The following is a 15,295-nucleotide window of genomic DNA, read 5'->3' as shown; positions in this document are numbered from 1 at the left end:
ATGAGAGGGACAGATAAATAGTTACGCCATTAGGTATCAGATCCATAAAATAAGGATTGTAAATCAGGCCAGCTTTTATGCCTCATGAAATGCTCATAAAGCTTTTATGAGCCTTGATGAGAGGGTTTATACATGTTGGTCTTCAAGAAGATGAAGGCCTCCACACTTCTGTCGGCGTCCAACAGAAAGCAGCAGAGCCACCAGGAATGTGACCACCAGGTCTAGACCCACATTCCTGACCCTGTCTGTTATGGTGATGGACGGTGACCCAAAGGACGGAGCATTTGGCCGTCGACCACCTCATCCCCTCACCGACCCTCATGGCCGTCGACCACCTCCTCCCCTCACCGACCCTCATCCTCCCTCCCCAGTGTTGTTGGTTTGAGGGTGGGGTCGCTGTCGGGTCTGGGGTCCGGGGTGGGTTGGGTTGTTGGGTCGGTGGGGGGGTCGGGTCATTAGGGGGATCGGGTCGGTAGGGGGGTCGGGTGGGTCTTGGGGGTCTTGGATGAGCTACAGGGGGGGGGGGGCTTGTGGTCGGTCGTGTTAGAACCGTTTCTGACTGGAGTTGAAAGGATCTACTGTGCCGACATATGGGATGCATTGGACATGCATCTGTTAATTTTCCATTCCTATTGTGCTGGCAGAAGCGATAAGGAGGGGAAGAAAAAAGAAAGAGAGAAGAAGATTGAAGTATAGAGAATCCAAAGAGGAAGAAGAGCGAGCGAGCCTGGGGTGTTATGCAACTTTTCCCTGGCTCCGTTGCTGAATCGTTTTCGTCAAACTTTCCAAGGCCTCATTTTGTACGCCAAACAGTTCCCCGCATAATAACTGCAGCATCTGGGGGCCACAATAAAAAGAGTGCAGATATTGTTTCAACGTTTTCCACGTACTCATCAGATTTTTCAGCCTCTTGCCTCTTTCGACAAGCAGAAGCCTTTCAGTTGTTTTGGTGATTGTGGTCGTGAATCACCATGGTTGTTTAGGTGCGTTTACACAAGAGGGAGGAATGTTTGTGGGGAATAAGGTAGAGTTGTGAGGTGGTCAGTGGTAGTCTATAAAGGCTGTCAAGCCTTCATAGCGGACTCTTGTCATGTCCACTAACAGGGACAGATTTCCAATATCCCAGAGTGCAACACTGCACCTGTCCCCGGCCTGCCACACCACCACCCCAGGATCTGACATTTCTCATTCTTGTCCAAGACATCCTCGACTTACGGTAAGTGATGATGAGGATTTAGGCTGCACGGAAAAACCTCCCCTCCAATTCTCACTACCCCCCTTTTCTCTCTCTCTCTCTCTCTCTCTCTCTCTTTCTGTCTATGTCTCTCCATCTGCCTCCCCTTCCCTCTCTCTCTCTCTCTCTCCTTCTCTCTCCTCCCCTTCTCTCCTTCGCTCCCTCTCCTTTCCTCCAGAGACTGCCTACTGTTTGAACACCACACTACCTGCCCTCCATCTCCTCCACGCATAAGGAGCGACGACCTCAGGTAAGCCTGCGCATGTTGGGGAGGATTTGGGGTTTCCTGTTTGATTATTCATCTGGATTGTTTCGCTTGGTTTGGTTGGGCATTCTGGGTCATAGTGTGGGAGGAGGATGTATTCGTTGGCCACTGCCTCTGTCGAGGGTCCCAGGGCAGGGATGGGTATGCAGAGGTGTCCGTGTTCGCTGGTTCTGCCAGGGGACAGACAGCAGCAGGAACCCTGAACAGCAACTGAGACAGATTGCAAAGGCATGCTTGAACCTGCCGATTTGGAAAATAACCGTGGATAATCGCAGTCGCATGCGTGATAGGTTTTTTGTAGCAACACTTGTAGATGGGTATGTCTTCTGTGTTTGTTTTTGTTTTTGCATAGGGATATTTTGCATGAGTGACTGATGAGTCTGGGATCTGTGAAGCTTTGCAAGTTGGCCCTAAGATCCAGCCTCATTTCTGCAAGGCTCCACAATATAGCCCATATTTGCATTATAAAGTGTTGTAGCTTTGGTTGAAAGTGCTTGCAAGTGAGTAATATAAGCCTTTGAGTTTGCCAGATGCTTTGCTGACAAAGGGCTACAGTTGATTTCCTCAGCCAATGCTTTAACAGAACAAAAATGCTTGACACATCTGTTGTGAATTACCAGGGTAATTGCTAACTCATGCTCTACATTTTTATCAGGTTCATGAAGTGAGGAATGGGGTGCGCATTAGGGTTCATCGTGTATGATGCATGCCATGCCACAGAAATTCCATATATATTACAAAATATTTGGTTCCCTTGTGTACGAAGCAGTTTTTTCCAGTTTGGTCTGGGGGAGTGGTCAATGGAGTGGCTAGTTCGACTGTGTGTGTGCATGTGTGTGTGTGTGTGTGTGTGTGTGTGTGTGTGTGTGTGTGTGTGTGTGTGCGTGTGTGTGTGCGTGTGTGTCTGTGTGTGTGTGTGTGTGTGTGTGTGTGTGTATGTGTGTGGGTGTGTGTTTGTGTGTTTGTGTGTTTGTGTGTTTGTGTGTGTGTGCGGTGGAGGACAGTATTTCAGCTGTGGTTGACAATGATGTGTCTACCTCCGTTGTTTTTTTGTTGCTCGTCTGACTATTTCATCATTGAGCAGTTGAACTGTTTTGAAACTCGAAAAAACGAGTGTACATCCAACGTTTGATCACATTTATACACAACGTGAATTTATTTATTTTCCCATGGACGCCTTCAATGCTAACAAGCTTGTTTTTCTGCTCTGTCACCCACTCCCACCCCTCTCTTGCTCACCGATCCCACCGTCCCCCTAGAGGCCATGTCTTCTCTCCGTGTGCCCTTGCTACTGGCCGTGCTGCTGAGCGTGGCCTTGTGCCAGTACGACGATTATGACTACCGGCCTGTCAACATGCTGGGGCCGTCCGGACCGAACTGCCACGTTGAGTGCGACTGCCCCATCGGCTTCCCCACAGCCATGTACTGTGACAGCCGCAAGCTAAAGAGCTTCCCCGTGGTTCCCACGGGCATCAAGTACCTGTACCTGCAGAACAACCAGATCGACGAGATCAAGGCGGGCGTGTTGGACAACGTGACCGCCGAGCTCCGCTGGCTGATCATGGACAACAACCTGCTCACCAACAGCAAGGTGGCCAAGGGCACCATCGACAAGCTGAGTGCCCTGGAGAAGCTGTTCCTCAGCGACAACCAGTTGACGGAGCCCATCATCCCCTCCTCCAAGGCGCTGGAGGAGCTCAAGATCATGAACAACAAGCTCACCAAGTTCCCGTCCGGCCAGCTCAACAACAAGGAGAACCTGACCTCGGTGAACCTGCAGCACAACGAGCTGACCTCCGAGGCCGTGTCGGGCGCCTTCAAGGGCGCCAAGAGGCTGCTGTCGCTGGACGTGAGCCACAACAAGCTGAAGAAGCTACCCACAGGCATCCCCAACTCGCTGGAGATCCTGTACGCCGACTACAACGACATCGACAGCGTGGCCGGCGGCTACCTCAACAAGCTGCCGGGGCTGAAGTACCTGAGGATCTCCCACAACAAGCTGGTGGACTCGGGCATCCCCGCCGGGGCGTTCAACGTCTCCACCCTGGTCGAGCTGGATCTGTCCTTCAACAAGCTGCAGTCCATCCCCGAGATCAATGAGCAGCTGCAGCAGCTGTACCTCCAGGCCAACGAGATCAGCAGTAAGGACGGCCTCATAACTTCTCATCCAGTGCTTTTGTGGTTTTGCTGTTGTGTCAAGACATGGTGTTAGAGTACCGTTGTCTCTTGAATTGCATGTTGGGACGACATTTTGCGGTTCTAATCGAGTTGGAAATGGATTGACAGGTAGAGCAATCGGTCGTCCCTTTTTTGGGTCAGTAACAATACGATGCATTTGTCTGTGTTTCCTTTCTGTAGAGTTCGACCTCATGAGCTTCTGCAAGTACGTGGGGCCTGTCAACTACTCCCACCTGAAGCACCTGCGTCTGGACGGCAACAACCTCACACAGGCCAGCATGCCGATGGAGACGGTCAACTGCCTGCGCGAGGCCTCAGAAATCATGTTCAACGAAAACAGCTAAAGACCTCGAGATCGGTCCATGCCCGCCATTAAAATGAAACGTCAAAAGAGCTCAGACAACAGGGCCCCTGGGGGGGGGGTGTTTCATTAATAGAGGTTGTGTAAGGAACTGAACTGATAATAATGAGGTCAACCCTTATATTCAGCTTCCTAAGGAATCGCTAGGCCTAAAAGTGATAACCATCAAAAAATATACACAATTCAAGTTTAAAGAATTAGATGAATAGGTTACTTCAAGACATTCCACCAAAAAGAAAACACACTTCAAACATTCCAAATGTGCACATTTTGTCTTAAGTATACCTAGATGTATACAGATAGAATGAATTATGCAGTGGCTGAAATAAGCAGTCTGTATTTATCGTTTTATCATACAATGTGTTGTCTGTCTTGTGTGTTCCCATGTTTAGCATAATGCTTTTAATGTAGCAACCCTAGATACCTTGTTGTGTAAAATACCTGCAGGTAGGGAGTGATGTAGTCTGTGATGTACTACAGATAAGGCTTATAATGGCAAATAGGAGAAATATAATGACTGACATTTTATAAAATCCTTTTTTTTATATCATGTATCCAAATGTCTATTTTTTTTGCTGCCTAAAAACTCAGTGTCTGCAACTGATGGTGTTCAGGCTTTATGAAACAGATATTTTAATCTTTCGTAGCTTTGAATTTAGTGATATTTGCAAGTTCAATAGTTAAGTAAGTTTGTTTAAAATCACAAGTTAATCTTTATTGTTTTATTGGTGACACCCTCTTGCAATTCATAACAGTGAGGACTATAAATGGAAAGTACTTGTGAATATCCTATCTACAATAACATTAAATAATCAATAACTTGATTATTTAAAACTGTATTATCCGCAGCAAAAAAACACTGATATTTAGAATAAAAAAATGTAATGACTTAAATATAAGCTCCATGTGAAACACTTCAGACAATAAGGGTGTTCAGGATAATTTGGAGCAAATATTTACACATAATCACATAATATCTGAACCATATTATGCCTTTTGCTCATTTGTATTAGTTTGCATTATTTGCATGCATTCCACCTTTATGATAATAAACTCCCGCTTTTGCAGTTAAAATGCTTGCATTGTTACCTTGATTGTGTGACATGTTGGATGCCTGATAGTCCTGAGCAATGTATCTACAATTGGATGACATTGCCATATACTGAAACCGACATGACATAGCAATATTATTAGCTAATTAACATCATTTCACTGTTTGGTATTTTTATTTTATTTTTTTACAGTTCATACATTTTTGTTTGGTTTGGCTCAGTAACTGCTGGTGAATTTACTATGAGTATAAATGATGCAGTGAAATAAACTGAATACAATTTCCAACATACATTGAATGGGATCGGATTTTTAAGCACACTGACAAAACACATGTTGCTGTTTTTGACTGTTTTGTGGGGAATGCCTAAAATCAGCCAATATTATTATTAATAAAATAGCTTACTAAGACCAAAACAAATCCCTGCCATTAATCAGTCATACATTTTAGGGCATAGGTAAAGGAATAGTGTACATATGATAATTTTTACAAAAAAAGATACAAGACAAATACGCATAATATGCTGCGACACTCAACTCACTGCAACTGTCAACACTCAAATACCTCTGACTTTAACGAAAAAATAACACAATTGTTAACTAACAGTCAGACAGAACAGAAGGGTTGACATTAACCAATTGGCAGCTAACCCTGACTGAACCTTATAACATGAATGCACTTAACTGTTCACAACAGGATAGCGCTTATAGTACAGTACTTATATGCTGATCCACAAAAAGCCAACAAGCTGCAGCTGATGTCACCACCACATGCAAAAATCATCGATCTCGATCTGTAACTAATAACCAAAGTTTGCTAATCTACAGACATGACTTATGAGGACTGAGCCCATTGAATTATCATGAAATGATTAACCAAACCAGTCAGCTAGCCAAACAGGAATGATTGATGTACTTTAAAGTTGTCTCTGGACTAAGCTAGCCTCTTGGCACGACGACAACAAATCGGCTTCATTGTTAGCCTTGTACCTCCTCGCACCAAACTAGACCCTGAATTATACCGGCTTATTGAAAGAGAAAATAACTGATTTCAACATCCGCATACTCCCTTGTCAGTTTGAGTGAAATGAGCAGAGTTGCCCATATTGTAAGAAATATATAGAAGTATAAATAGAAGTGTCATGTTTAAGAACAAAGAGAGCTTGGTTCTCGCTCCTCCTGTGTGAGGCCCCAGCTTTCCTTTCCTTTCTGTTTGTGGACATACTGTAAGAAAGAACCACTTTATCACGTCTAAAATGTGCATTTGGGGGCAGCCAAGGATAAGTTTTCCTTAAGGGATCCCAGGGTTGTAGGGTTTGGCAGAATATTGAATTTTTTTTTCCTCAAATCATTTCGCTGCAAATCAAGTGCTTCAACTACAGGCTGACAATGATGCCAATACAGGCTATTAGTCCACACGCTTTACAACCAATGGTCTTAAGGCTAACACATAACACGTCAATTGTGTTTTGTTTTAGAACAGTGATTCCTTTACAGTGGCAGAGAAGTTACAAGAGTCCTAAGCCCTACTGACGTGTACATTATGCAGGTATTCCTACCTTGACTCAAACGTCTCCCAAAGCAGACAGCATTCAGAGGGAATGGGGGCAGATGATTAGCCCACTAGCATTAATAGCGCTCTTGCTCAGAGGTTGCCAGACCATAATAACACACAGCTGTGTAGAGGTCATAAGACATGTGGTCCATTTGTGAATGTGGCTATTCATTTAATAGCCTTGTGTCAAAACAGAGTATATTTGGGCACTATCGACTACGTTACACGGAGAGTTGTTCTTGAAGCATATACATTTCCAGTAAAACAGTTTCAGAGAAAGATTTGAAACACCAATTTCCCCTTTACCGTTTCTACACGAGCGATGTACACGTCTTTATACTAAACCCAAATCGGACCCATTTCCTCCCTGAGGGATTCCTCCATTATTTGAAACCAAAGAGGGGCTCCCGCTGCTCCGTCGAGGCAGTACGCTCCTTCATAACTCCTCGGGGTTCCCACAGCTCAACCGAGGAGCAGAGACGAGACTCAGAGGTGCGGCCATGTGTCACTTTAGCGGCCATGTGTCATTTTGGATGACAAGGGGAAATGGTGAAACGAGAAAGTAATATTATGGATTGAGTGAAACAGGCCATTGAACTACAAAGAATGTGGGACAAATGTGATTTCAATATGTGGATTTGATTGGAGAGGGGAAAAAAGCAATGAAACGTGGTGGCCAGCTGTGTGTTTTGTGTCAAGTAAAGCAGGCTGAGCGGGCTTTGTGTGAGGGGTAGTGGAAACATCTACTTTACTGGTGGTAATGTGTAGCATGCAAGCACGTAAACACCAGCGCACGCACACACACATGTGTACATGCACACACACACACACTCACACATGTGCATGAGCACAGGTCCAAGGCACACACACACACAGGCACACACATACAGGTATATCCGACCCACACACACGTGTACGTTTGTATGTGTGTTTGTTTGAAATAAGCTATAAAAATAGGCCGCGACCTGAATCCCCTCGTACTAACCCGAGGGAGAGGGGTTTAGGGGGGCCTGACCTTCCCCCATGATGGGGTCAAGTCCCATAACTTCCATACACCTGTGGATTGAATTACCCCCGCCAGACCCCATCACAACCATGACTTCACGTCTTACACAAGGAGAGGAAAAAACAGAAGAACAAGAAGTAAGTGAAGAAGGGGTTGGGGCTGGGGCTGGGGTGGGGTTAGGGTGGTGGAGCCGGCCTGGCAGGAGCCGGCCAAAAAGGACATCCCAGCACACACTTATCTTTTCTTCCACGACAAGTGCTGTCTCCTTGGTTTTCAAGGGACACAACTTTGCAGAGCTTGGGGAGTCATACTGACGAAAAATAGTGTAATCTAAGAAACAAACCAAAAAAGACAGAGCTGGTTGCCAAAAGAACACCTGGTTCCTTGCAAGTCGAACACGTCCGCAGCAGGATCGGGTAATCTATACACAATCCTATTTTGAGTTTGTTGTTTTTTCAAATCCTGTGGTTGGACAGAATTCGCAAATTAACTTTTTTAATAGTATTAACATCTGGTCGGATGGAATGTGCTCTTTGACTTTGATTAAGGACTGGAATATCAGCTTCTGTTTCAAAGTGTTGAAAATGTGTAATTTTTATGTTATTATTTTGTGTATTTTGTAAATCCAAAGCTGTTTATCTTATTTGATTGATTTCATGATTTATTTAATCTTAGTCTTCTTCTCAAAGTTACACATGTGGAATGCATTGGTTTTGGTAACTCAAACGATTTTGGCCTCGCCATATCACGCTGCATAACCCAAAGCATGTGCGTTGAATCACCAGCTGAAACCGCCATTCCTTTGAAAGTGGAAGCCTTCAGGTGTTCATCTACAACTGCTACACTGTTGTTACGCAACACTCAAGAGTTTTACTATACTATAGCTTTTGGTCCTTCTCTGCAACCTTTTGGCTACCTTGTGGAAGCACAGAGGTTTGTTCTTAGCCCAATGCATCAGAGTTTGACATTCACAGTCCACCACCATTCACCGGCAGCATCAGGCCAATCTTCTCACGCTGCCTGCCTGGTTACCTATCCTCACACCCAAACGACTTAACTGGGATTATCCCCTGAGCTCTGCAGTCTCCATTGGACGAAAGAACGGTCTGAAAACCTGCAGCCTCATGTCTGGTACGTTTCAAAACCTTAACAACACAGCATCCACTACAAAGGCTTGTTGATTTACGCCTTCAATGTATTCTCCCGTATGCCATAAACACCACCCTTTCTGACGACAGTGCTATGCACATCATTACCTGCTTGGCACTGTTTACACAAGTCCATCCAAAGTCAATGGAAAGGTGATGAGTCAGGGGTGTAAAGGCACCACCATATCATTTTAAATGAGCAGGGTTTGTTTCTATGGTCCCTGCTCTGTTGGTATGCATTGTGCATATCCATACGGTGTACATCTTCATTATAGCATTATTGTTGTTATTGTTGTTACCAGTATTGCAAAACTGCAATGATCTCCAGCGCGTAAGCTTGAAACATGGGAGCCGCTTCTGTCAGCCAATGCAACGGTTCTTCCCCCCTGAGGATATTGTAAATAGTAATTAAAATATCTGCCACAAAAACAGCCCTGTTGGATTGTTTAAGTCAGGCCAAAGTGAGAGACTGCAGAGAGGATGGGCTTCTCTTTAAAGAGGAGACATGCCAGCCGCTGCATTGAAACACATTCATTTTGAACCAGAACTGACCTCTTGATGAGCGGCAGAAACTCAGAGGGCAGAGAGGGATTCGCTGACCATGTGTTGGAGGACGGAACATGTGCCGGCCTCATCCGTGGGCATTAGCGCAGCCTGTTTTAATTAGGCCAGGTCTGAAGCAGTAAGACGGTTTTAAGTGTTGTCAAAAACCCAGGATTATGACCTCTGATCTCGAAGACATCTGATTGGCGGAGAAGGTCTTTGTTCTTGTCATCACTGGGGTGGGGAGAGCACCAAGTGAATGGAGACGGCAAAGGTACAAATACAGGTGCGCTAGGAGCTGAGCTGACTGAGAGAAGGCGAGAGAGACAAGAAGCAATGCATCTGAGTACAAGGTAAGTGGGACGACATTAAGGTTGGCGGTACGTTCATATTCCGTGGGACCCGAAATTCCTCTGATTTTGTTATCCGACTTAATTTAAGGGCGGGAAAAGAACTCTGTTTGCTTTTGAAAGACAAAATCAGAATACCACATGGAGACGATTGTTATTGTCTAAGATCATATTTAGGCCAATAGTGCTTTCGTCGACACAACACTGAGACTGTCCGTTGCATTTCTGTGCTTTCCCTGTGTCAACCCAGTGCATTAAAGTGATTAAGGGTTACAAGCTCACAACCTCGCGCAGTTTGAAAAAGGAGGGGGGACCTCTAGGAACAGGTGTGTTCCTGGCCCTTTGATGCAGTGCTCCTCCACGGAAAGGCTGGTTCCGTTAAAAATGGCTTCCAGACAAATATAAAGCAGGAGCCAGGATGTAAACTGGCTCCAGATGGTAGCTGAGACGAGTTTGTGTGACCAGAGGAGGAGGAGGGGGATAGCACAGTTGACTGGGTTGTTCTTCCATCGTTCCATCATGTCAAACGCTTGCGCTTGGCTGTTTAATACTTTGTCCAAACAACTTGTAACCTGATTCACTTTTACTTCCTCATTAGTTGTTTATCTCATCTTCAAGGCTTTCAGTGAAGAAATGCAGGATTCTCTGTAGTGCCAAGAAATTGTGTGTGGTTGAGTCCCGCATTATTTTTGAAAGCCCAACCGCATAGCTGTTTGTGTATGTATGTATGTATGTATGTATGTATGCATGTATGTATGTATGTATGTATGTATGTATGTATGTATGTATGTATGTATGTATGTATGTATGCATGTATGTATGTATGTATGTATGTATGTATGTATGTATGTATGTATGTAAGTGTGTGTGTGCAAAATCACATCGTGCAAGTTTTTTGTTCATAAAATGTGTATATTGGAATTTGTATTACCAGTTATACTATATAAAAAAGTGAAATGCATGAATTAAACTTGATCAAACATTTCAAGAAAACCTCGACGCCACAGAAGTCCTCTTCAGGTTGAACGATTGACATAGCTTTAAAACCTAACTCTGTCCACTTTGAGCGACCTCATCAAGAAACTGGCTATCCAGCCAAATCTTAATGCCATTTAAGTTGGCCCCTGCTGTCTCCGGTCCTAAAGAGGCTAACCTATCGCTCACAGGGCAGAGAAAGCTGGGGAAACTCCAATGGCTCCATTGTGGATTCAAGTTTAGATTTTTTTGCAGATGAACATTTCTGCGGATAGAAAGATTGGGTATTTGCAAATTTTGGCCCTTTTTGTATCACATTTTAACGTAGAAAACATGAACCATAAGGTTTTTGAACTAGAATTCCCTACTGTTTGTCCTAGCTTCATCCATTCTATTACATAGTCTTGGTCTGGATATTGAAGTCAAGGCCATCATCGTACTCTTGACCTATAACATGCACACATGCGAATGGAAAGTAGACAAGTCAATGCAATGTAATGGTAATCCGGTAATCCGTAAACCTGACCTCTTTCCCTCAGAGAGCTGAAGGCCCTCACTAAAGTCTTTCCTATCCATGTTTTCAATGGTTCTGTAGCCATTCCTCGATCAGCTAACATTATATCTATGTCCATGTGATTCCCTCATAGGTCGAACAGAACCATGTCTCTCCTCTTGGGCGTTTTCTCTGCCTTCTGTCTCCTGGGAGCAGCTCTCGGTCAGGACGTGACCTACGAGGACTACCTGGCCCAGATCAAGGCTTGCCCTCGCGAATGCCACTGCCCGCGCAACTTCCCCAGCAGCGTCTACTGCGACAACAGAGAGCTCAAGCAGATCCCCAACATCCCGCCGCACACGCTGTACCTCTACCTGCAGAACAACCTCATCGAGTCCCTCTCCAAGGAGGCCTTGAGCAACGCCACGCAACTCCGCTGGCTCAACGTCAACCGCAACCGGATCACCGACGAAGGCATGGCAGAGGGGGCTCTGGAGGCCATGCCACAGCTCCTGCAGCTCTACATGGGCGACAACCTGCTGACCTCCGTGCCGGTCGGCCTGCCGTCCAGTCTGGAGCAGCTCCAGCTCTCCCGCAACCGCATCTCCAAGATCCCGGCGGGGGTCTTCTCGGGGATGGACCGGCTCAGCCTGCTGGACCTCCAGGGGAACAAGCTGCTGGACGACGCCGTGACGGAGGTGAGCCTCAAGGGGCTCGGCGGCCTGGTGCAGATGAACCTGGCCAAGAACCAGCTGAGCAGCATGCCGACGGGTCTGCCCCCCAGCACCACGCAGCTGTTCCTGGACGGAAACAACATCCAGGTGATCCCCTCGGAGTACTTCAAGGGCCTGCCCAAGGTGGCGTTCCTCAGGCTCAACGGCAACAAGCTGAGCACCGGCGGGGTTCCCAGGGACGTCTTCAACCTGTCCAGCCTCCTGGAGCTGCAGCTGTCCCACAACCAGCTGACCGAGGTGCCCTTCATCTCCGCCGGCCTCGAGCACCTGCACCTGGACCACAACCAGATCAAGAGTACGTATGGTAGTCAAACGTTTTAGGGGTCTTCAGCTTTGTCCCATATCCGTCCCATATTTGTCCCATATATCCGGTTCCCGACACATATCGATTTTGGACAGACCGGGATTCATCTGGGTATTCTTTATTAGTTTGACATGACCCGTTGACATGTTTTAAGAACCCAACTGATATTGTCTTTGGTAGATTCACTTTCTCTATTGATACCAATCATAGTTGGTTGGCATCCTTTTTTAGGTTGGTAAAATAAAAATAGATTGTACTTTATTGAGCCAATGGGGAAATTTGGGGTTGGGAAATAAAATTGCCTCTTATTTCTTGACGTTTCCAGGTGTGAATGGCTCCGACATTTGCCCGGTGTCAGCCGAAGCGTTGGAAGACTATGCTAACGCGAGCCCTCCCAAACTGCGTTACCTGCGTCTGGACGGCAACGAGATTCCCCCTCCGATTCCCAGAGACGTCGTGACGTGTTTCCGTCTGCTCAGGTCCATTGTCATCTGAAGGAAAACTCGCCAAAAAGAAACGTGCAAAAAAAAACAGAAATAATAAAGCTGACTTTACAATTGATTGTATATTCAAACTAGATCTTTGTGGGCAAAACATTGTGATACCAACTGGTCCGAGGTATCCCTAGTCAGGTACAGTAATTCAGGCAAAGTTCCCTTTTATTTTTAGCATCTTTTGTCAAACTTTACAATCAAGAAATAATATTTTGCCGGACTGAAATCACCTTTCCGGAAAACTCCAGTACCATGTTGCGTACCACTGTGCCTTGTATCCTTGTAATGGTGTTAGCGTCAATAGATTGTTATGGTGACGTTGTCACAGAAATGTTAAAACTATGCCATTGACAAAATATATATTGTATTTATACAATATATGCATCTACATTATGAAAGAAATTAGTCGTTAATAGATAAATAATAAATTGCAACCAATGTAGGTTCAACATGGTTGATTGAAATATAACTTGCAACCTGTGAAATAATGTCAATATGTATTTATTTGAAGATTTTGTTCAAGTGCTATTGTGTAGATCTGCTTCTATCAAACTCTGTAATTGAAGAAAAAATATATATGTATATATATCCCTTGGGTATTTGACTAAAATAAATCTCCCAGTACCAAACTGTGTTGTGTCCGAACAATACCGCAGAAGCACTGGACAATGTCTAACATACATTACATTTCCCTTTGCAGTGATCCTCATCCAAACATTTTAACAATATATGACTACACAATTTCCAGTTCTATTTGTATTCTGTGTGCTCTTGATTAGGGTTGGACTAAAGTACAAAAATGCAGAGCCAACATGATTAAAGTATTTATATTATATCTAGAGAGAATGTTCTTTATTTCCAAATACAATTCATTTTTTGTTATAGAAAATACAGAACAAACTACAGGAGACAGCATGACTTTTGAACCACGATATTACGTCTCATTCAAATATCCGAAGAATTTCTCAGGCTCCTTACAATGCACTCCTATTTACACTGATCGAGATCTAGATTGTTCCTGACTGTTGTAACCGTACAGAAAATCATGTGTTTCGAATTACACAGTTGGACCGGGCCAAAACTGTAGGCCAGTGTGACTCCTGTCCACAATGGCTGTGGAGAAACAGACATGCCCTTTCAATATCGCTCGCAGCTTTGGCAGTAATGCGACCCGGGTCCCTTTGTCTTCATTCATCATTTCCTCAAGTATTAGCTTGAGAGAAAGACGTAGCACAGACAGACAGGCAGGTAGGATGACAAGATGTCAGACAGGTGTCATCAGGTAATTAGTAGATTAGACTGGTGGCCATTAAAATGCCTTCTGTATTCATGAGATGCTGGGGAAACCCAAACACAGATCTACTGCAGTTAAACACTTTCACTGATCCTACAATCAGGCATAAGTGGATGCAAATAAACATTTTTCTGAAAAATGTACAGCACAATCAAATACAATTATCACTATTGTACTATTCCAACGTTGAACAGCATGAAAAAAAACAGCCAGACTAATTATCCAATGACCCTGGTTGAGTTTGCTTGCATTATTTGCAGAAAGGTATTAATTCATACATTGATAAATTGAAAGGAATGGCAAAAGATATTTGTACTTATTCCCCAAATTAACAACATATGTCGGTCTATGGATAACAAACATCAACAGCAGAGCGCAAACAAAAGAATAATTTAATTTCCATAAACAAGCTTTGAGAAGGGCAACCTAAATAGACCAGGCATGACCATGCAAATGATCATATAATCACATCTGGTTACCAGCAGAACAATAATAGTGTTTGAATTTTTTATTTTTTTTATTTAACCTTTATTCAACCAGGAGAAGTCTCATTGAGATTAAGAATCTATTTTACAAGAGAGTCCTGGACAAGACAGGCCAGAGTCCTGGCCACTGGCCAGAATACAAAAATGATGTCAAGGACATTTTCAAACTCAAACCAAAACACATGAATCCACTGAGGAACACGTCCTACCGATCTTAGAATAACATCTTGCTAGAGTTCAAATAAGATCCTACTACACTTAAAATATCATTATACTGCAGTTAAAATATCATTATACTGCAGTTAAAATATCATTCTACTGCAGTTAAAATATCATTATACTGCAGTTAAAATAACATTCTACCGCAGTTAAAATATCATTCTACTGCAGTTAAAATATCATTCTACTACAGTTAAAATATCATTCTACTGCAGTTAAAATATCATTCTACTGCAGTTAAAATATCATTCTACAGCAGTTAAAATATCATTCTACTGCAGTTAAAATATCATTCTACAGCAGTTAAAATATCATTCTACAGCAGTTAAAATAAGTCATGCTCCAGTTATAACAACATCCAACTACATTTACAATAACATTCTACTGCATCCTACTTCAGTTAAAATAACATTCTGACCTAAACACAACCTACTGATCCCACTCCATTTAAACACTGATCCGTGGTCAGATCTAAATATATTCGGATGATCCTAATGTAGTTAAACAGTGATCCTGGATCAGACCTAAACACATCCTACTGATCCCAACCTAAACACACACTGCTGATCCTGAAGCAGTTAAACACTGATCCTGGGTCAGATCGAAA

At 44.0% G+C, this 15,295-nt stretch overlaps 2 protein-coding genes across 4 annotated transcripts; both read left to right on the top strand.

Annotated features, from left to right (window-relative positions):
• The first annotated feature begins 565 nt into the window (after nucleotides 1–565).
• Nucleotides 566–5,380, top strand: lum (lumican). 2 transcript variants are annotated; one of them, XM_060038100.1, is made up of 4 exons: nucleotides 566–1,216; nucleotides 1,413–1,484; nucleotides 2,759–3,640; nucleotides 3,858–5,380. In XM_060038100.1, exons 3-4 carry the CDS (start codon nucleotides 2,764–2,766, stop codon nucleotides 4,019–4,021), a joined length of 1,041 nt encoding a protein of 346 aa, XP_059894083.1. In that variant the 5' UTR covers nucleotides 566–1,216; nucleotides 1,413–1,484; nucleotides 2,759–2,763; the 3' UTR covers nucleotides 4,022–5,380. The 2 variants fall into 2 exon arrangements, with proteins under 2 accessions (XP_059894083.1, XP_059894082.1); XM_060038099.1 differs by lacking the exons at nucleotides 566–1,216; nucleotides 1,413–1,484 and adding an exon at nucleotides 1,677–1,816.
• Nucleotides 5,381–7,818: 2,438 nt separating this feature from the next.
• On the top strand, nucleotides 7,819–13,319 carry kera (keratocan). Of its 2 annotated transcripts, none has more exons than XM_060038405.1 (3): nucleotides 7,819–8,065; nucleotides 11,313–12,187; nucleotides 12,522–13,319. In XM_060038405.1, exons 2-3 carry the CDS (start codon nucleotides 11,326–11,328, stop codon nucleotides 12,689–12,691), a joined length of 1,032 nt encoding a protein of 343 aa, XP_059894388.1. In that variant the 5' UTR covers nucleotides 7,819–8,065; nucleotides 11,313–11,325; the 3' UTR covers nucleotides 12,692–13,319. The 2 variants fall into 2 exon arrangements, with proteins under 2 accessions (XP_059894388.1, XP_059894387.1); XM_060038404.1 differs by lacking the exon at nucleotides 7,819–8,065 and adding an exon at nucleotides 8,527–9,693.
• Nucleotides 13,320–15,295: the final 1,976 nt, after the last annotated feature.

This window comes from Gadus macrocephalus, chromosome 19 (assembly GCF_031168955.1).
Source record: "Gadus macrocephalus chromosome 19, ASM3116895v1".
In the NCBI taxonomy this organism is placed as follows: Eukaryota; Metazoa; Chordata; class Actinopteri; order Gadiformes; family Gadidae; genus Gadus; species Gadus macrocephalus.
The sequence above is the reverse complement of the archived record's forward strand: the minus strand, read 5'-3'. Positions and strand labels throughout refer to the sequence as shown.

What these genes read in the sequence shown, in the direction of transcription:
- kera (XM_060038404.1), top strand. An exon ending in GGACCACAACCAGATCAAGA is followed by an intron (nt 12,188 to 12,521) that starts GTACGTATGGTA and finishes TGACGTTTCCAG; the next exon opens with GTGTGAATGGCTCCGACATT.
- lum (XM_060038099.1), top strand. An exon ending in CCAGGCCAACGAGATCAGCA is followed by an intron (nt 3,641 to 3,857) that starts GTAAGGACGGCC and finishes TCCTTTCTGTAG; the next exon opens with AGTTCGACCTCATGAGCTTC.